A 21,334-nucleotide genomic window follows, 5' to 3' on the forward strand; every position below is an offset into this window, starting at 1 on the left:
TTGCATTGTAAGGGGAAGATACGCAGAACTGAAAATGACGAAAGTAACTACAGTTTCATGGCACAATTGTTGCAAATGTGTCTGGTCAAGTTAGCATAGAGTGTGTGTCTGAGCACAGGTGTATCTGTAAGCACAGATGAAATACTACCTTTTGCAAGATGATTATTATCAATGAAGTGGCTAAGTGCTCATGTAATCACTTTCTTATCTTTCCAGATGCGTCTGCGAGACAGGAAGGACTCTCCTCAGTTGCTCATGGATGCTAAACACATCTTTCCTGTTACTTTTCCTTTTAATCCATCCTCTCTGGCACTAGAAACCATTCAGATCCCAGCCAGCTTGGGCCTGGGCTTCATATCACGTGTCTGATCCCAAGGATGTACCATCAGTGTTAGACGGAGAATCGGTTGCCTGATATCTTTACCCATTAAAACATAGTGAGCCACTGAAAACACATTTTTTTGAACAGTCTATATTTTCCCAGATCTGTAGTAAAAGTAACTGGAAAACTACATAACAGCACCACAGATTGAAGGCTAATAGAAAGATGTGCATTTGTGTTCAGTCATTGCATTTATGAGGACATCACTGATTCATACATTTCCAGAATATGGAAATCGGGCTGGGACAAAAATTGTGTGTTCAGCTGTCTAGAGACATTTTTAGATCTTTAGTAACATATTTAAATAATGTAAATTAAACTCCATATGTAATCTTCTCATAGACAGGGACCAACAGGGACAGTCACAGTCCTGAACATGGGAGACTTGAAAGTAAGGCATTTTGTAGTAGAATACACAGTCACTTGGGAGCCTGTTACATTTAATTTGTAAAAACTGGAATGGAGGAACACAAACTGGCAATATTTAAAATGATTTCTTAAACCACTTCCTTATTTATGTCAGCTTGACATAAATTCTAGTGATAAGTCTTATAGCTCACTATATGCTATAACTTAGGTGTTCATTTGTTAGTACTGTGGTTTGCCAAGCATACTAAATCACTGCTGCATACTGTGTTCTTTTAAATGTATGACAGTATCATACTAAGCACTGAAAATAAGATATTTCATTTTTTGTTGTCAACCTTATTTACAGTCCAATGCAGTCTGTTACTTTAACTGGATTTTTGCAAATGGTATCAAATAACACCTGTAGAGGAAAATGGTAACTAAGCACAAGTAGCACACTGGAAATTACATCTTTAGTTATTTTTAAAAGTAGTTAGCTAAAAATACAGTATCTTGAAGCAAATGATCAGAAGTCAATAATGATTTTAGTATTTATTTAGATTTTGTAGTCTGTCTAATGTTACTTGTTTGTAGACCCCAGAGATGGCTGTGTGTATTTTGAGTAGAATCTCTTTTGTTGCCACTTAAAAAAAAAAAAAGAAAAAAAAAGTATTCTTTCATACTGGAATTTGAGATGAAAAACTTTAATAGAAAATTTCTGCAGTAGCCCAAGGCTCTCATTCTTTGAAAGGTTGACTAACAAGAACGTTAAGTAGGTTTTGACTATGATGCTGTCATTTGACTATGATTCATGCTGATTTAATGGTTGGAGATCCAGAGTGCATAATGAGAAACTGAGTTACTTTGGATATTGCACATCTTACTGGAAAGATTTTTCTGTCTCGCACATCTTGGATCTGCTATATGGAATTCACATTTCACAATGTGCAACATAAGCATAGAAACTTTGTTTAAGGTTCCAATTCTGAACTTTAAAACAGGTAGTTTGTGGTGTATGGCTCAAATATACATGTAAAAAAAAGCCACACACATTGTTCAGTTGCATTGTGCAATATTTTTTTTATGTATTATAATAATTAGCAGCTTAGCATTAACATTCATTTCTTTTAATATATTGAGAAATAATCTAGAGGTACACTATCAGACTATTTGGTACTAATCTGCCTGCAAACTCACAGAAAAAAAATTGCTGTTAAGCAAACTGAAACATTTCGGTTATGTTTTACTTGAGAGGTAGACATGCTGTTTGTATGGTTGCTAAAATCGGTAGTAAAGACAGCCTAAACTTTGTCAGTAGCATTTTAAGATGCTCATGTTGTCTTATTTTCAAATGTGTATGCCCCATATTATGTTTGATGGATCATGCCAGTACTTCCAAGAACCTAATACTGCATTGCATAAATGTTTTGAATGATCTTTGCTAAATGATTTAGATTGTTTTCCTGTGCATGGTATACCAAACACTCTTTTTTCAAATGTTACTTGATTTCTGAAACTACGGCTACTGTTAAGTGGCTCCAAATAAGGTATAATGTAGTTTTCAGGCTGTTAGGGGTACTGTACTTGCGAGAATGTAACGGGAAAGACTTCACATCCAGTAACGAGGTTAAGAAAGAAAATACGTGAGAACATGCTGACCTACAAATTTTTTCTTCTATTGAAAAACAAACAATTGGCATTACAGTATGTTCATACTGTAGATCAGGAAACGTATCCACTACTTAAGCATTATTCTATTAAAATGTATGCCTAAATGTATTTTTGTTTATTTTTTAAGTTTGTTTACCTGTAAAAAGCCTTATTGTATCTTGTCTCCTTAAAAAAAGTAGTGTTTAGTAATTTATAGTTATTATCCTTAAACTCAGTGGTTTGACTGGTATTACTTTTATATCACATTAAAAGTATATGCTGCTTGACATGTTTTAAAGGAAAATATTTTTAAGTTGGAATAGATGTGTAATTGGTAATTCATCTAACATTTTACATGGCAGTATTTTACATGCACTTTTCAGAAGTAAAATTTTAGTGTCAGTGTATAATATATCCTTCACCTTAGGACTAATATCTCTTTAACCATGGAATATAATGCAGAATTATTTTAACAACTTTTTTTTCCTTTGAATCATTGTTATGCTCTTTTAATGTGGACATATCTTTTATATTTTAATTTATTATCTATTGCTATGATAGATTTTATCAGATGCTGGAAAAATACTTGTCAATGACCCCTTAGAATTATATACAGTTATTCTAGAGATTTTGCACAATAATTACCTCATTCAGTTTGGTGTATTTTTATTCCAGTGATCATTTTATTCTGATATTTAGGACACAGTCTTCTATCCAGATTTTGAAAGTCTCTCAGACTTCAATTTGGGATGGAATGTGAAAGTGCTTAAGTCTGTTAAATGCGATTAGTCTGTTCTATCTATCACAGGAAAAAAATAGGATCAACTTCAACGCTGAAAAGTGGATTGATATCCAATAACATTTGTTCCCAACTTGGAAACACCAGCATTTGCAATTTGAAGGTCTGCGTAATTCGATTTAAACTGAACACATTTCAAATAGCGTACAAAAACTATGAGTAAACACTTGGGTTTTTTAAGATACCGATACATCATGTGATAAATAAAAGCCTTTAAACATAGGTTTTCACTCGATGCCACTACAGTACATAGATGAAAACCAAAACATTGTCAGAATGACCTGAGCTCTGATCTGTTGTAGTGTCTGATGTTGTACTTAGTAAATGTATGCATCATAAAAACTGTAGCTTAATAGCTATCACTGGAAAATGTCCAAATAAAAATACAACTGTAAGATTTGCTCTGGATTTTTTTGGTTGCTTGGTTGGTTGGTTGGTCGTTCATAAGCTGCGTCCTGGCATAGTCCCCAGCTGATCACACGGGTTCGCTCTGCCTTCATGGCAGATTTAGCGTTGACTGCCACCGGAGTTGGTTAAAATTGCATAAATACACACCCAGATACCAACAGTGCGCCATAAACTGCTGTGAAAATATTTGAAAATATTTTGTTCGACATAACCCACTTCCGCTAGGATATTTGGTCACCAAATATTAACTGTTACTGAAATAAGAATTAAGATTTGTACTTTGCTAAAACATTGTCTTCTGTGCCATGAAAGCTCTTAGGTGCCAGGCAGGCAGGGAGGGCTGGTGGGCCCGTGGCACGTATCCGCCTGCCAAAACCTGGTACGATGTTTATTCAAATCTTCTTCCTCGGGAAGGCTATTTAAATATAAAGCCTACTAGTGCCCTAAGCTTACTAAATGCATTCCCAGTTGCTTATTTTTCTCTTATTGTAAGTTTGTTGGAGAAACTCCTTCGCGGTGTCTTATGGAAGGTGATGAATGTTTCTGTTGTTTTTCCCTAGTGGGTCAGGAGCGGCTCCCCTCGTGACCCCTCTGGCAGCTAGAGTGGCCATTATTCCTGACCCCTAAAGGTGCATCCACGGTGCCAGCTTTGCCAATATGGTAGCGGGGGCCACTCCTCATCTCCACTGTGCTTCTGTACCCGTCAAAACGAGGAGCTAGCGTGCGAGCTGTCCGCATAGAATGCCGCACACAGGAGTGCTTTAACCGGCCGCTGCGGGCCACCGAGGCGAGCAGAACGCCTCAGCCCTGCCGCCGGCGCGGAACCGCCGTCCTCCTCCGCGGGGAAGGCCCGGCCTCGGGTGGGACAGGCGCAGGAGCCGGGCCGGGCCGCTTCCCCACGCCTCGGGGGCGGTGGCCGGGGGCGGACCGCGGCGTCGCGGCCACCTGCCGCCTGCGGAACCTGCCGCACCACGTCTCTCTCCCCGCGGGCGGCCCGGAGCGGCGGCGGCGGCGGCGGCTCTGGCCCCATGGCGCTGGCCGAGCTCTACACCCAGGTGAGCGGGGCGGGGAGCGGCCCTCGGGGGTACCGGGCCGCCATGGCAGGGGCGGCGCCTGAGGGGAAGCGGGGGCGCCTTGTCCCGTGCCCGCTGAGGGGGCGACGGCCGCCCCGCGAGGGGAAGGGGAAGGGGAAGGGGAAAGAAGGGGTGACCGGGCCGGGCTCGCAACGCCGGGCTCGCCGGGGTGTGCCTCTGGGTTTTGCGCTTTCTGGGGTTGCGGCGGCGGCGCGGTAAAATGTTGAGCCGCTTGCGTTACGGACAGAGTTCGCGGGTCTGGACCTGACGGGAGGGGACTCGTCACCTGTACCGGACAGCGGAGCTAAAGCACACCGGAGGGGCAGCGTGGGAAGATACTTCTTTTCTGAGAGAAATACTTCTTTTTTCAGAGTTTCAGTCTTTAGGTGGAGGTCCCCGATGCGCTAGCCAGCGATTAGGCAATTCTAAAGTTTCAGAGCGCTTGCCCAGCCGCTCAATCGCGGAGTGCTCGCTTTTTGTTACACGAATATTGAGTGCGTTTGGCAGAATTTGGTACAAAACCAAAGGTTCTTCCTCCTTAATGCGGCTGCTGTGTTTTTTGCACAATTTTTCCTACTTTTCCTGTAGTCACTGGCGTTGTGACATGTAATTTGTTTGCTTAGCTTTAAATAGCAAAATTAACGTGCATATATTACTGCTTTATAAGCCCGTATCTCTTCTATCGCAAAAGCAGCTGCCATAATAAACTCCTATTTAGCCTTGTGCTGCAGTGGTATTTATTCACTTGTTGTCGTGGTACCACACTCGGAGCAGCTGAAAGAACAAATGGGGTTTTTTTAAGCAGGAATAATGTTAGGCAGGTGAAGGGGAGGAAGGAGTGTGGGTGTAACTTGATACGAAAATGAGCAAACTCTCTTCTGTTTACTTGCAAGGCAGGGTTTGGAGAAAGCAAACTTTGGTAGGCTGGGTACATTTGCCAGTGGAGGCTCCTGGAACTGCAGAGACCTTTTGTGAAGAATCAGTACTTCGATCACATGCTTTTCTCTCCCTTTCTTGTCCGTGACCTCGTGCAGTTCACCTTCTTACATGGGAACACGCTATGTGCCCCTGAGGCTATTTGGTGGCAATATTCTTGACTCACATAGAATAACAGCAAGTAAAGAATTCAATTTAACAGCTGTGAATAGATAAGTATTTTTTATAAGCCAGGAAACCAATGTAGCGTAGGAATGACACAAAAGTCAATTTGTACTTAGATACACATGGAAAAAGCAAAGTTAAAACTGATTTAATTTAACCATGTCTTTCATTTGCCCATTAAATAGATATTTGTGAAGCTGGGTTTTTCTCCCTTTGGTCAGATAGATGAAAACATTGTCATCATTGTGGCTTGGGGTTGTTTAGAAGACGTCTTTGTGATTTTGGATATTGCGTGAAAAAATGCCATCATGCTGAAGGCATCAGCAAAGAGGTATCGTGAAAGCGGCTGAGGTTTCGATTAGTGTTCACCACCTGACATGCATGCCAGGTTGGCATATGGTTGACCAGAAAGGTCAATCTCTATCCTTAGAGATAACTGAAAACTCAACTGGAGAGGTCACTGAGCAACACAAGCTAATTTGCAGGATGTCCCTGCGAAAGTCCATCTTACCCTAAATAGTTTGATGTTGATCCTCAGGGGTTAGAGTTGAGAAAGCTACTGTTGAGGTACAGTGCAGTTTGTAGGGACCTCTGTAGGCACCCACCGTTGGCAGTGTGTTCAGTGGGCTTCTTGGGGCAGAGAACCTCATGTTCTGAGGATCTGCTGGAGCTTCCAGGGCTTCCTCCAAATTAGAGAGGAAAAAAGTCATTTATGCCAAAAACAACAGTTGCAACACCAAAATGCGAAGGTATATGAGTCTCCAAGGTATCTGTGGGTATGCTAACACTTCATGAAATCCTTGACTAATGTTAATTTCTCAAGTAAGCAGCTGCAGCAGTTCTCACAGGTTTATTTAAACACAGCTAGTTTCAACTGACTGTGAATATAGCTAGGGTAAGGGAATTAAACAAAGGGTTCTGGCTATCAAAACAGAAAGATGCTGGAAGAAGATTATATGGCATGGTTGCTTGCGCAAGTAGGGACTGAATGGTTCTGTGCTCTCTAGTGTTACTTTATCACAAATTACAGGAGAGATGGCCCGTAAGAAACTCAGTACTAGCATGTACTGGTGATTTTCAGGCTTTTTTTCTGACATCACTGTCCTTCCTCCTGTCCTCTCCTTACATCCAAATATAGTCTTCAATGTTATCTTCATTGCCCTCTGAGATAAACACTATACGGTATAAAAAAAATTTTGCACCAAGATTTAAGGAAGATAGTGGCATGTCAGAAGTGGTCTCAAACTGCAAATCCCTGAACAGAAGTGATTTCAATGTTAATAGTTGATGCGTTAGGGAGGCTTTTAGGGATGCTGCTGCTTTGTTAAACCCTGGCAGGATGAGAAGGGCACACTCCACATCAGTGAAGAAATTCCTGACTTATTGAGGTTGCCAGCTGTGTTAGGTCCTTTTAAGGAATGCTGTTCCCTATAGTTTCTAGGGTGTTTCCTATAGCTTCTAGGGCAGAGCTTTAAAGATGTTGCTAATGCTTCAGCATTTTAACTCCAGCACAGGAGAATCAAATGGTTCGAACAGTGTAATCTACATTCAAACATTTATGCCTCAGAAGGCTAGAGGTAATTCTGTTGTCTCAATTCTTCAAATACCTAGAAGAAAATTACAACTTATCTGCTTCTGTTGGAAAAAAGTGCTTTTAGGAAGGGTGTTTTCTTCCTGAGGCAGAGCTGAAGTACCTTACTGGGACTGAGCTCAGTTAAGCCAGCTGATTGCTTGTAAACAAAGAAACCTTCCAGTAGTCTTTGAAGTTCGCCCTAGAAGAGGGGAAGATATTCGGAGGTTGCACTTCAGTCCCATTAAAAGAAGGGTAACTGTGCAGGGTCTTCCTTGTGTATGCATTTGTGCCTATGGCAAAATGCTTTCTAAGTTCAGTATCCTATACTTGATTTCAGGGAAGTGATTGTGTAAATTCTGGCAATCGAGATGCTTTCTCTGGTACTTGCTCGTTTGAAATCTCCTAGAAATCAGGGCTCTGCCTTAAGTGTATTTTACTCTCTTTGGTCAGTGTTAGAGGGTTTGAAGAGCCTGGCAACGGTCTGGCCCTTTTTCACCTTCCTGCACGCTGTGTTGTTCTGCAGACTTTACACTAACCAGGAGCAGAACAAGCAAGTCTGAGAAATGAGTCTGCTCTCATTTTTTTCTTTCACAAAAAATAACTAAAACACAAAAACACAGCCTGCTGTACAGAGCTAATAATAATCCCCCAAAGTTCTGGCATCCAGTTCAGCTTTTAGGTTGCCCTTGGCATTTGAAAACTATTTTTTATGCTAGTCTGGTATTATGATAATAGCTACGCTAACTATTATCTTGTTTTTCTGTTGTAGTACAATAGGGTTTGGATCCCTGATAATGAAGAAGTTTGGCAGTCTGCGGAAATCACAAAAAACTACAAAACTGGAGACTGTTTTCTCTATGTGCAATTAGAAGATGGAACTGTAAGGAGGAAAGCCTTAATTATTGTGGGGTTTGCTGAGATATGTTAATGTAGAAACATAGGACTCACCATTACAGGATCTAAATGACTTGTCCATATTTTCTTTTATGCTAATCCTGCAGTGACCAGAAGTTTATCATATTGAAATTTGTACAGTAAACAGCTGTTACCTAAAAATATGAAGAGTGCAATTCTACTCTCTGTATAACATTAGAATAGAACATGTAACCTTGAAGATCACTTCATTTTTGAAACAAACGCTGAAACTCAAGTCGAAGAAAATCAGAAGTGCAAGGCAGGCACAGTTATCTCTCACAGAGCTAGCTGTTGCTTTTTTTTTTCCTAAAGTTGGTGCTTTATGTAAGATCTGTGAATTTTAGTATCTGAGTTCTTTACAAATTTAATATTTTGAAAACAGTATTTCTGTATTTCTGCATTCCTGTTCTGTAAAGACAACTATTAAATATATGATTAAATAGATTTGTTGAAAGAAACAGAAGTGAGTTTTAAACTTAGTGTAAAGAAAACTGAAGGGTTACAAGGATGGTTTTGGAGCTGACTTAAGTTCTGACCAGGTGTTTACTTTCATTCAGTTGCAGCTGGTCTGCCGTTTTCATCTGTACTCGAAATATGCATGCATTTAGAGAGCTAAACGTGTTTCCATTTTTACAGATTTCAATACAAAATATTGTAAATAAAGAGAAAGTGGCTTTCTTTTTCATAAATGATGAAGAACTCCATCTTACTTTCATGATCTCCAAGTCCCCTAAGTTCAGTGGGATGTATGCAACTGATGAAATACAAGATCAGACAGGGCTCTGTCAACCCTGTAGCTTCGTTTAAAAATAGAAGATTAATTTGTGTTTATGCAAACATAATGCATTTTAGGATATTTCAGGTAATTTTTGTTGACAGGAACTGAATTACCCTGTTGATCCAGCTGCTCTGCCACCCCTACGAAATCCTGACATACTTGTTGGTGAAAATGATCTCACTGCACTTAGTTATCTCCATGAACCAGCTGTTCTACACAATCTTAAAGTTCGTTTTGTGGAGTCTAAGCTAATCTACACCTATAGTGGTAAGCAAAGTAAAATGCAAGGTTTTAAAAAAATTTCTTAAAATAAAAAATAATAATCTTGGGTTAGTTTGCAATATGATGTGAGTACTGTTTTCCTCAAGTGTATTTTAACTCATTCAAGTTAACTCATTTTTGTATTATAGACTTGTTTGTTGATCAGGATCTCCTACCTAGTTTAGAAAATATTGCTACTTTGCATCAGTTTAACTGTTGTTGCCGAAAACTGGCATTTCATTGAACTAACCTATGTTGTATTTTTGTTTTGTACACTTGGTTGTAGGAATAATTTTGGTTGCAATAAACCCCTATAAACAGTTGCCAATATATGGAGATGCTATTATCCATGCATATAGTGGGCAAAACATGGGGGACATGGATCCACATATATTTGCTGTGGCAGAAGAAGCATACAAGCAAATGGCAAGGTTCAGTATGTTGTTTAATGTCCATAAATAACACTTGAAGACTAGTGGCAGTCAGTGTTATTTGTCATTTAATTTAACTGTGTATGTGCCACTGGGTATTAAGAATACCTTTGAATGGGTGGCTTAACTAGAGGAGGAGTAATTCCTTAACCAGCTGAGGAATTTCTAGAACTCATAACTATTTTCATTCTTGATGAGGGGCAAAACACTGTCTTAGCTGAGCGAATAGCAATGACATCAGCCTAGAGGTTACAGCCAAAGAGGGGTAAGAGAAGAACAGATGAAAGATGGAACCGATATGACAGTTGACCACAGCTGTGTTTTCATACATTTGTTTCATATATATAATTCTTACATTTATACATGCATTTTAGACATGTCTGATTTAAACTGTCTGATTATTTGGTTTTAGAAATAACAAAAATCAGTCTATTATAGTTAGTGGAGAATCAGGAGCTGGAAAGACTGTGTCTGCAAGATACACTATGAGATACTTTGCCACTGTGAGTAAGTCAAGCAGCAATGCAGATGTGGAGGATAAAGTACTGGCATCCAATCCAATAACTGAGGTAAGTTTCAGAGAGTATCTTTCAAGTCTGTACTCATCAAAGAAAGAATTTTGAGAGCTGCTGGGAATCTTTGGAATCTTTAGGAATGTTTTATCTGCCCGAGTTAGATATCTAAATTAGAAGTTTAGCCTCTGAATGTTACTGATGGAAAGAGGTAGTCAGCTTCAGGAACACCCAGGTTCTGCCTAATTTACCAGTGGCCCTTTGGAGGCACTAGTTTGCCTCCAGAGTTTTCTCTCACCACATCCTGTTAACTAGGTGATGAGAAAACAATATTGAACAGTTGGTTGGTTGTTTTTATTAATTGGAATAGAAACTGGTTAAGGTTCCTTATGGTGGGAAAAAGTACTTTCTCTGATTCTTAGTTTATGTAGTGTTATACTATTTGACTTGAGGCTTATCTTAAAATTTGGGCCTCAAAATTTAAATCTCACAGCTCAGTGCTGAGATTGATCCTTGACCACCTTTGATTTTAGGAACTTGTAGTTGAGTCGTGTTTTGACAAAGTTATTTTTATGAAAGATGCAAGTAAAACAAATTCTAAAAGTTCATAATTTTTGTAGGCTGTCGGCAATGCGAAAACCACGCGGAATGATAATAGCAGTCGATTTGGAAAATACACTGAAATCAGTTTTGATCAGAGTTACCAAATCATTGGAGCTAACATGAGAACATACCTTCTTGAGAAATCCAGAGTTGTCTTTCAGGTGGGTAAAATAAAGTTAAAAACAGCCAATGTCAGTATAGGTACTAAAGTACTATTCTTTACTAGTTTCATATAGAAAATGTTATGTGAAGTTCTGAATAGTATACCTAATTAGCATTTTATTTATTTTTTAATAGGAGCTAATCTTATTTATAGCAAGAAACTAATTTATTCCATGTTCTTCCTTACATTAAGTGGAGAATGTATCTCAGGGACAATTCACTGAGATAAGCGTGAAGAGTATTTGAGAAATCTATGACTTTCAGTCACAGTAGTAACACGTGCCAATTGTATCTGGAAAGGAACAGCATATAAGGCTAGAGCTTATTGCATGTGACTCATTACAGTGTCAGAGCGTAATTGTGATAATCTACTGAAGAAAGCATTTAATTTTATAAAACTGTTTTTACAAAGTTTTACTTTTTAGTAGTATTGTAACTCTTTAAATACTATGAAAAATACTTCTATGTATCTGCTGCCTAAAGGATGGTTTGGAAATAGAGTTTTCTGAGTTACCATGGTGCAGTGTTTCAGCTGCCACTTCTACACAGTTATTCATTACAGTATTTGCCAGTTCTTACTAGTAGATGGTTGTTCAAGCTGAAGAAATTATTAGAGTAACAGCCTTGGGGAAAGAACTCAACATATCGGTAATGGAAATAAAGTGTAATTAAATTTATCACTTTCAAAGCTCTTGTTGAAGTCTAAGATGTGCCATTTTAATATTGGGCAATTTCTTTGCCAAACTATGTTGCAGAAGAATTTAGCCTTTAAGTATCATTGTGTCTTTACAGTAGTGTTGAATATTGAACATTTTTCTGTTTGTTGTTTTTTTGTTGTTTTTTTTTTTTTCTTTCTTTCTGTAATGGTATTCTTTGCTAATTTACAGTCAGAGAATGAGAGAAACTACCATATATTTTATCAGTTGTGTGCGTCTGCTATGCAACCTGAATTTAAGCATCTTAAATTGGGTAGGTCTCAAGAAAATAACCTACTCTTCATTTTTGCAGTGCAGTATTTTGAAGATTGGATTTTCAAATGCTAGGATGTTAAGTGCTTTATAGCATAAATCTCACAGACTTACAATGGGACTTGCATTTTTAAGTCACTTAGCTATTAATCCTGCTTGTATTGAACTTGGTAGCAAATCCCTAGTAACTTGAATAGTGCATGATCAAGTAAGTACCTAAGTGTCTTTGAAAATCTTATCCTAATACTTTCTGTAGTGACAGATGCCATAATGACAGTTTAGGGGCTTGATTCATTTATCTACAGAGAAGCTTTAATGCCGCCTGGGAGGAACAGACCTTAAGTATATGTTTACTCAGTCTTCATTCCTGTTTGTTTATTAGATCAAGTATTAAGATTGCTAGGAATTATGAATACTAATTTGTGTCAGCTTAACTGAGTTGGGGACATGAATTTGTCTCAGAAAAAGAGGACCTCCAGCTCATTGCTGAAGAGCTGTTGTCTGACAGCATCTTTAATTTTCTGCTGTTATAAGAGTCTTTAAGAAATGGCTATCCCCAGTCCTGAATTTTCCAGTATTACAGATTTTGCTTCTTATCTATAGGAAGTGCAGAAGAATTTAACTACACAAGAATGGGTGGCAGCACAGTAATTGAAGGAGTTGATGACAGAGCAAATATGGTGGAGACTCAGAAGACGTTTGCCTTACTGGGTAAATTCTTGGGCGTACCTTTTCAATAGATTTATAAATTGGGTTTTTTTCTGAAATGGGCAAAGGTGGATTGTTTCTGAAATGTCCAAAACATTATTAGTAATTACCAAAATAATTTCTTTCATAGCTTATCCATTGCACTGTTGGTCTGGTTTAGAAGTACTAGGCAAGAGCAAATGGCTGTTAGCAGTTGGTGTTCATTGTTAATGGTCAAAATCACTAAGGCTGGAGTCTTATTGGCCCTTAAGCTAACATGCTGTGACAGAAATGGAATTGGAAGCTTCTTTGCCCCTATATGGCATACGTGAAACCAAATGAGACTTGAGCTGGCACTTGGGGAGGTGCAGCGAGTTTATGCCTAATCTCTCATCGGATCAGACAGGCAGAAAGTAGGCAGAACCAAGGCTTTGCATAGTAGTATAGTAGTCTGCAGAGACGCTATACAATTCTTGGCTACACAACAAAGCAAGTAATCCAGCATTGTGCTATTTTAATTAATTGTACTGTTTCTGAGTATTTAAAATAATCAAGAATTGTTTTTTTAGGTCTGAAGGGAGATTTTCAGATGGATGTTTTTAAAATGCTGGCAGCAATCCTGCACTTAGGCAACGTGGAAATAACAGCTGTTGGAGATGAAAGATCATCCATCAGTGTAAGGAAGTAGCTCATTCAGATACTAATGTTTTCTTTTATGTTCTATGCCAGAAGTCCTTTAGCAATAGTTTTTCTCATATTTGGGGCTCAGAGTAGCATTAAAACTGGTATACTAAACTTGAGAGATTTCTCCATCTTCATCTGTATAGAATCACAGCAAGTGTTTATGCTTATCCTGTTTTGTGCCCAACCTCAGAAAGTCTGAACAAAAGGCAAAATGTGGCTATGAGAACCCCATGTCCAATTGATCGACAGCTGTTGGAAAAGCCATTTGGGACTGTCTGCAGGATACAGGAAACAGAGCATTGTCAGAGCTGCTCAGAATGTGTCCCAGCAGACTATGCAAGTCTAAAAAGCAAGGACACCTAAACATAGACTAAAGTAACTTTTTCTTCCAGTGTCTTAATCCAAAGCATGTCATCCAGTCTAAGTTTTTCTCTCCTATATGAGGAGCTCTATCCAGTATTATTTGCTTTAGCTCTTCTTGACATTTTGCCAGATGAAGAAGTGAACAGAGCCCCTTGTCTATCTAAAAGTAAAAGTCATAGTTTGATGTCGGGGTGCCAGGATTTCACTGTCTACACAACAGTTAAAGTATTAAATGTAATCTAATAATATTTATTTATCTTCTTTAAAGCTGGAAGATAAACATCTCAATATATTCTGTGAACTTCTGGATTTAAATTGTGACAAAATGGCACAATGGTTGTGCCACCGAAAGATTATCACCACCTCAGAGACTGTAATAAAGCCAATGACAAGAGCTCAGGCTGTTAATGCAAGGGATGCTCTAGCAAAGAAGATCTATTCTCATTTATTTGACTTTATTGTGGAAAGGATTAACCAAGCTTTGCAGTTCCCTGGCAAACAACATACTTTTATTGGTGTTTTGGACATTTATGGGTAAGAATGTCAAACAAATTTACTTTAAGTTGTGCCTTTTCTTTGGAGTTGATGAGAGGCACTTTTCAGTTTGTGCTGGTAATGAATTTGGAGGGGTTTGTTTTACTAAAAGGTCACAGTCATGGAAGTTCTTTAGCATCCAGAGTAGTGAAAATGTTCAGCAACTATAAATACTAGTATTTTTTGTGAATGAGGTTTAAATTTAGCTTTTGATATGATACTTTTAGATTTAACTCTGGCTTATTTCCTCTGTTATGTCTGGTAACATTAACTTCTAGGGAAGTTTTGAAATGCCTTAGCACCTTCATTAGTCTTATGGCTATTTAATTTTCTTAGAAATATTAGGATAGCTCCAAAGTCTCACAAGGATAGTACCATTTGTATTAAGATGTCAAGAGAATTTTTTTTTTCTTATTTGACATGTGTTTCAGCTTTGAAACATTTGATGTGAACAGTTTTGAACAATTTTGCATCAATTATGCTAATGAAAAACTACAGCAGCAATTTAACCTGGTATGTTCTTTTATTTATTACAGTTCTTTATCTATTTTGCTTCAGTTTTGAGATTATCAATGATGGATATTAGCAAATGCTAATTGTATTTGAGTAATGGATATTTCTGGATAATGGCTATCCAGTAATAGATAAAAATGTTTTTATTTTTATATATATACATACATACATATAAATGAAAATTTCTGAGTTTTATTTTCTTACAAGGCAGACATGTAGTATCTTATAAAATATATAAATACTTTGTTTCTATCTTACGTGTACAATCACACACATGCACACATCGTATTTATTTTCTTCCGTAATTGTAACCTTACATTTTCATAATTTTCACATATCTAGCATGTCTTTAAACTTGAACAAGAAGAATATATGAAGGAAGATATCCCATGGACTTTAATAGACTTCTATGACAACCAGCCTGTCATTGACCTTATTGAAGCTAAAATGGGAATTTTAGAACTTCTGGATGAAGAGTGCTTGGTAATTTAAAAATTATGATGATTATACCAATTATTTATGACTCATCAGAGAATTAACTCTAGTCAGCAAATTTGTGGATTAATACGACCTTCTTTCTTAAAATGATTTGCTACAGGGAGCCACTTATGTCTTTTGAAAACACAAAAACTGGTTATTATCAGGCCCCGTAACTCACTGAAGGTGCTTTATTCAGAGAGTATTTATTGATAGTAAGCATTTTTGCTGTTTTTAACAGTCCAGAAGAGTTTTGTTAAAGAGATTGCCTTTCTCATTTTGACAGTTACCTCATGGAACAGATGGAAACTGGCTTCAAAAGCTATATAATAATTTTGTCAATAAAAATGCACTCTTTGAAAAGCCGAGGATGTCAAACACGTCTTTCATCGTTCAACACTTTGCTGATAAGGTAGAGTGTAAACAACCCAGTATTATTTCACCCTGTTTCTAGCAGTAGCTCATTCAGAAAAGAAACAAACTTAGGAAATAAAGGAAGTATTAACCACACTTGTTTGGAACTTCTATAAAATTCATCTTCAATACGTACTACTATTTATTTATTGGTAATACTGCCCATAACATGCCATTTAAACATAGGAAGTGCTTAAGATTAATGAATTTGAGAGTATAAAAATAAATCATCAAGGTAAAGAGGCAGAAAAAGAGTACAGTGTATAATAAAAAGGTTAAGATTGTAGTCCATACACATTTTAGTCTCAGTTATTTACATTTCAAGTGCAGTATTCTTTTTTTGGTATTTTAATTTGAAATCATAGAATAATGAAGAGAGGAGGAAAGAAATTCCTAAGGAAGGCAGAAGGAAATTGCAGTTGATAGTGGATTCTGACAATTTGTCCTGCTTCTAAATTTGCAGCATGCATGCATGTATACTTGCTATAATGAAACTGGAAAAAGCAGAGTTTCAGTCATCATGTTTAAGACTAATAGAGAGCTGTTAGCCACCAGAGCTTAGGGTAAAAATTATTGTTTTGCTAACTGTTCATGTCTTGCTGACAAGTTAATGATTTCACCTGTTTGCACAGGTAGAATATAAATGTGAAGCATTTCTGGAAAAAAACAGAGATACAGTACATGAAGTATTGATTGAAATCTTGAAAGAGAGCAAGGTTTGTGAACAATCAGTAACGATTAATTTTCTGAATACCTGATTTTACTGGAATTCGTTCAGATCTGATTTTAAAAGATTTGTTCTGATAAAAAGAATTTATTAAATAGGTTGAATCAATTAGTTTAGTCTTAATTTTTATTTATATTCTACAAATGTTTATTTTTAATGTCAAAATAACATACAAGATGGAAAAACACAGTATTCAACTTTTTTGTATATGTGCATTTATTTTGCTAGTTATCTTAGTAATTTTTTTTTTCTTAATATCTCCTTAGAAGAGCATTTTGGAATCCTTGTACCTAAATTGATTCACTTAATTTTTATTTTTCCTCCCCTATAGTCATTACATGTAGCTTTGATAGGTAGTTTATCATTAACAGCAGCCTTTGTTTATTCTTCAAAAGAGATTAAGAGAATGCCAGGGCAGGGAAAATATCAGATGTCTTATATGTGCCTGCCACTTCCCATCTGCTTGAGGGCCCTGTCCCTTTCAAGTCTACAGCCTTGAGACTTCAGGATTATTGTTAAGAAGCTAACTTAATCTGACCAAAAACCATGTTCTTAATTTAAATTAAATATTGTGAAAACATAACCTTAAGTGGTTCTATTTTTAATTCTGTTCTGTATTTATGTCCTTGTTTGCTCATATTGAAAGAGCTTTTGCAGGCCTACACAACAGTTGTTGAGGTTTGTCTGTGAAATGTGTTAGTGCTTCACAGTAGACTCTGTTGTTGCAACTGTTTCCTCAATTGTTGTTTGTTTGTAGCTTAAAGATCTGGTTCCACGTCCTGCAGTACTGGCTTAAGCATTAAGATGGATGGGGTTTGCATTTTACGTTATAGTAAATGTAATTTTTATTTAAATGTTATTACAGTTACACAGTATTTAACTGATTCTTTCACCACACTTCTAGTTTCATCTGTGTGCAAATTTTTTTCAAGACAATCCAGTGTCCGTTTCACCTTTCAGTTCAAGTATAAACATCAAATCTGCAAGACCTGTTCCCAAGTCACCTAACAAACAACTCCGGATGACTGTTGGCAGTAAGGTACTACATAAACGTGCTATTCTGTGATGCTTATACTTTCAGGGAAGTGTACTGGGCAGTCTGAGACTATGATACTGTATTCTGTTACTATTCATGGGGGACTATTCAGTTTTCAGGACAGCAAGAGCCAGCCACAGTGCAGTGCTCCAGGTCTAGGTATAAGTAGGTGTGGTTAATTTATATATAGGAGACTGTTACGTACAGTAGGACTCTTACATTTCCTGTGTTTAAGATCTAAACCCTAAGAAAATCTCCCAGTGTCCAACCAAAACCTAACAAATAATTAAAAACCTAAGATTTGACTTTATACTTAGCTGTAAATGTTTCATTAGCAAAACTATTATGTCTGATATTTTCCAGTTCCGGAGTTCTTTGTCTTTACTTATGGTGACACTCAATGCAACCACCCCTCATTATGTACGATGCATAAAGCCAAATGATGAGAAGTTGCCTTTTGAGTAAGTATGTTAGTGGTGTTGAGCTGTTATATTACCTTTAAAATTAAGAGTATTTTTCTATTTCAAAGTAGCTACATGTAAGCAAGCTAAATTCTTATTGTTGAACAACTTCCCATACAGAACACATTTTTCCTTTCAAGATAGCTGAAGTAAAAAAAAAAATTGTCTTCTTACAAAAATAGAATCATTCAGTAATAATTATTGATACCTTTAAAATTCTTTATTATCCTAAAATTTTTCAAGCTGGATATTAGTGTTTGTGTATTTGTCATAATATTTTTAGGGGAAAGATTGTCCACCTTTGATTCAAATTGGTGGATATTTTGTATAGGTGTGTTTGCTCTTGTACAGTATGGATTAGCACCAGTTAATATTTAGGGAATAAAAGCTACTGCCATTTTCTTTGTGAACTTCCCTTTTGTTCACAGAAATACTTAGAAGAGCTTTAGAAGTCAGAAAAGGTATGAGCAGTGTTGAACATAGCCTTGGCTTTTTACCCACAACTTTATATCATTTTAATCTTATAATACAATCACATATGCCAGATAATTTGCATAATTCCTATGACCAGTTTGATAACCACTAACTTGTAAGTAGGAGTTAACCTTGATGCACCTATTGGTCTGTTTTGTCGGCAGACGTGGAAGCACTCTAGTTTCAGTTATACAGCTTTCAGCTGGAAGGTGGTGTACTGACAAATTAAATAAAAGCTTTTATCATATCTGAGTAGGAGGAAAGAGACAAACTTTGATTCTAAATTAAGTTTTTTAAGTGTGTTAGCTCATTTTATTGAAGCCAGACAAAATCTGTCCATGCAAAACATGTTACAGATGGCACCGTTTCACCGTCACTGCAGTGAGACCTCATTATTCTGTGTAATAGAAATGGGGGGGGAAATAGCTTGGATAATATAAAAACATGTCTGAATTAGACTTGAAGAGTGTACCATAAGTTTGTGAAAGAACAATATAGTCATTTGTCAGCCACGGGGATGTCTTAGCTAGTACTGGATAGACACTGTAGCGTAGCGCTCTGTGGGCATATCAGCTCTGGCCCAGCATTGGAAAGGGTCTTTCCATGCTTTGTGCTGATAATCTTGAACCCAGATATTAATGAGTAAATCCTGGTTTATTCATAATCAGTGTGCTAAAGAGTACGTAGAGAGAGTTTCTTCTCAGACTGCTGAGGGAATTTATTTCTGTGTATGTTTTGTGCTGAGAGTGGCATGATTCTTTGCCACTTCCTGATACGAACTGTCACGGTTAATGTTGAAAGGAAACAGGACTTTTCATAAGAGAGAAATAAATACAGTCTTCCTTTGTTTTGAGGAAGAAAAAGAAAAGCCAGATACTACCTATCACATATTAAAAAAAACCAAAACCAAGACACAATATAAAAAGCAGGGAGCTCTGCGTCCTATGGGCAGAAATAGAAATCCAGCTAGTAGAATGGTTCTAATTATTATAGCATGCCAAATCCAGCAAAATGTAAAATATAACTGGTTTTTTAGGTTTGATTCGAAGAGAGTTGCTCAGCAACTGCGAGCCTGTGGTGTTTTGGAAACTATTCGAATTAGTGCACAGAGCTACCCTTCCAGGTAGGGATGTCAGTGGGCCTCCATATGTCAAAAAATACTTAGGTGTCTCTTAAATGAATTGCATTTACTAACTTTTAATTTTCCAGGTGGACTTACATTGAGTTTTTCAGCCGTTACAGCATTCTTATGACACAGCAGGAACTCTCCATAAATGACAAGAAGCAGATTTGCAAGATTGTTTTGCAGCGGCTAATCCAGGTTGGTTTGTATGCACTGACCCATTATGTATTATAGCATCTATTATTAATAAAAGGTCCCTTTGCCAACAGTAGTATCTCACTCCTCAAATAGGAAAGATATTTACATTATTACTATCTTTCCTGATGTAGTGTGTTGCTCATAGGCTTGCGAGTCAATAAACTTATGTTGTGACACAGTCATGATGTACCTGTAGACAGATGATTTAACCTCTCTGTGCTTAGTATCTTCGCTTGTAAAAAGGAAGATATTCTACCTATATTTACAAACCAGTGAACAGTAAATGGTATACATTTCTCAAGTATTAGAAGTTTATGCACACAAGAGGGCTTTTGATGGTGAAATGCAGCATACTGGAGAACTGTTCTAAAAATGTGCTGTTTTGGATATTGCTCCTATTTGTTAGACAAGCCTGTAGTGATGAGGCTGGTCCAACTCAAGCCAGTGATTGAAATCAGGACTGCATTCAGACTCAGGGATGTATAAGACCAAACACAGGCATACTTGCCACATAGCTCTGGCACAGGCCAAGCATGGGAGCCTGAGCTTAAAAGCAGCTTCTCCCCTGAGTTTTTGCTCACACAGCTCACTGATTCAAGGCCAGACATGTGCACCAAAAGGTACTGTTGAACCCAAGGCACCAGACTTGTAGGAGGGGATGAAGAGGTTGCTTTCAAGGCCTTGATGATTGATAAGTCCAGATCCTCCATTTTATTTGAGATCACTAGGGTGCCATTTTCGGATGTAATTCTCTGGTTCTTTCCTGCTAAGTGGATTTTTTCCCCCCATATACACCTATCTACAAAGAAGGCAGAGAGGATATTCTTATTTACCAAGATCATGTAATTTCAGAAGAGCTTGCCTGAAGTGACAGTTTATAAAAGGAAGAGAGTGTCTGGTCTACAATAATAAACCAAAAACTTAATATACCTATTGTTTTTTTGTTCAGGATCGTAACCAATATCAGTTTGGGAGAACAAAAATTTTCTTCAGAGCAGGACAGGTTGCTTACTTAGAAAAACTGCGATCAGATAAACTGAGATACGCGTGCATCATGATCCAAAAGAGTGTTCGAGGCTGGCTGCATCGGAAGAAATTCCTTCGCATGAAACAAGCAGCTGTTATAATACAGCAATATTTCCGGGGGCAGCGGACTGTGCGGTACTTTTGGCTGATAAATGAATTTGCAGTTAGGGCATGCCTGAAGGGATATAGAAGGTCAAACTAATGCCCAACACTAATTTGGAAGTGTAATTTTTATGAAAGTGCCATTCAGATTTTATTTGCATTTCCTCTTGATTGTAATTATGGATTGAAAATGTTCAAGTTCCTCAGATGACATGAAGAAAGTATTTTAGCAGATTTCAGATGTTGTCTGCCAGATTCCTGAGAGGACTGTCTACATGTAAGCTCAGTCCTTAGCTAATGATGCATGACCCAGTTGTCAGCTGGGCTTACTGCTTAGCTTCAGAGCCAGAGAAGAAATCAGGTAGCAGAAAGGAAAAGCAATTTACAAGGGTCTACAAATTAGTGTGTACAAATTATTATGAGGTGTTATACAGCAGAGAAACTGCACCAGTCATTCACAGAGCAGACTAAGAGGAAGATGTCACTATGTAGGCTTTGAAATTTTGAGAGAGAGACCATCAGAACAATTACTTGTGGAACAGATTTCAAAG

General features: G+C 37.6%; 2 protein-coding genes across 22 annotated transcripts in view; both read left to right on the plus strand.

The window, feature by feature from the left end:
• MYO5A (myosin VA) overlaps window positions 1-3,574 on the plus strand; it is a 106,601-nt gene extending 103,027 nt beyond the window's left edge. For all 21 annotated transcript variants that reach the window (XM_030014582.2, XM_030014569.2, XM_030014575.2 and 18 more), the window contains one exon: window positions 217-3,574. In XM_030014582.2, coding sequence (XP_029870442.1) covers window positions 217-369 — 153 coding nt within the window. In that variant the 3' untranslated portion in view covers window positions 370-3,574. The remainder of the gene's footprint in view (window positions 1-216) is intronic.
• Window positions 3,575-4,502: 928 nt separating this feature from the next.
• MYO5C (myosin VC) overlaps window positions 4,503-21,334 on the plus strand; it is a 37,834-nt gene continuing 21,002 nt past the window's right edge. The window contains exons 1-19 of the mRNA XM_030013745.1: window positions 4,503-4,642; window positions 8,104-8,214; window positions 9,129-9,294; window positions 9,575-9,719; window positions 10,132-10,288; window positions 10,852-10,995; window positions 11,884-11,965; window positions 12,568-12,675; window positions 13,221-13,327; window positions 13,967-14,232; window positions 14,664-14,745; window positions 15,088-15,228; window positions 15,509-15,634; window positions 16,269-16,352; window positions 17,268-17,402; window positions 17,763-17,860; window positions 19,371-19,457; window positions 19,544-19,655; window positions 20,605-20,816. Of these exons, the coding sequence (XP_029869605.1) occupies window positions 4,616-4,642; window positions 8,104-8,214; window positions 9,129-9,294; window positions 9,575-9,719; window positions 10,132-10,288; window positions 10,852-10,995; window positions 11,884-11,965; window positions 12,568-12,675; window positions 13,221-13,327; window positions 13,967-14,232; window positions 14,664-14,745; window positions 15,088-15,228; window positions 15,509-15,634; window positions 16,269-16,352; window positions 17,268-17,402; window positions 17,763-17,860; window positions 19,371-19,457; window positions 19,544-19,655; window positions 20,605-20,816 (2,390 nt within the window). The 5' untranslated portion in view covers window positions 4,503-4,615. The remainder of the gene's footprint in view (window positions 4,643-8,103; window positions 8,215-9,128; window positions 9,295-9,574; window positions 9,720-10,131; window positions 10,289-10,851; window positions 10,996-11,883; window positions 11,966-12,567; window positions 12,676-13,220; window positions 13,328-13,966; window positions 14,233-14,663; window positions 14,746-15,087; window positions 15,229-15,508; window positions 15,635-16,268; window positions 16,353-17,267; window positions 17,403-17,762; window positions 17,861-19,370; window positions 19,458-19,543; window positions 19,656-20,604; window positions 20,817-21,334) is intronic.

The sequence above is a fragment of the Aquila chrysaetos genome, chromosome 5, assembly GCF_900496995.4.
Source record: "Aquila chrysaetos chrysaetos chromosome 5, bAquChr1.4, whole genome shotgun sequence".
In the NCBI taxonomy this organism is placed as follows: domain Eukaryota; kingdom Metazoa; phylum Chordata; class Aves; order Accipitriformes; family Accipitridae; genus Aquila; species Aquila chrysaetos.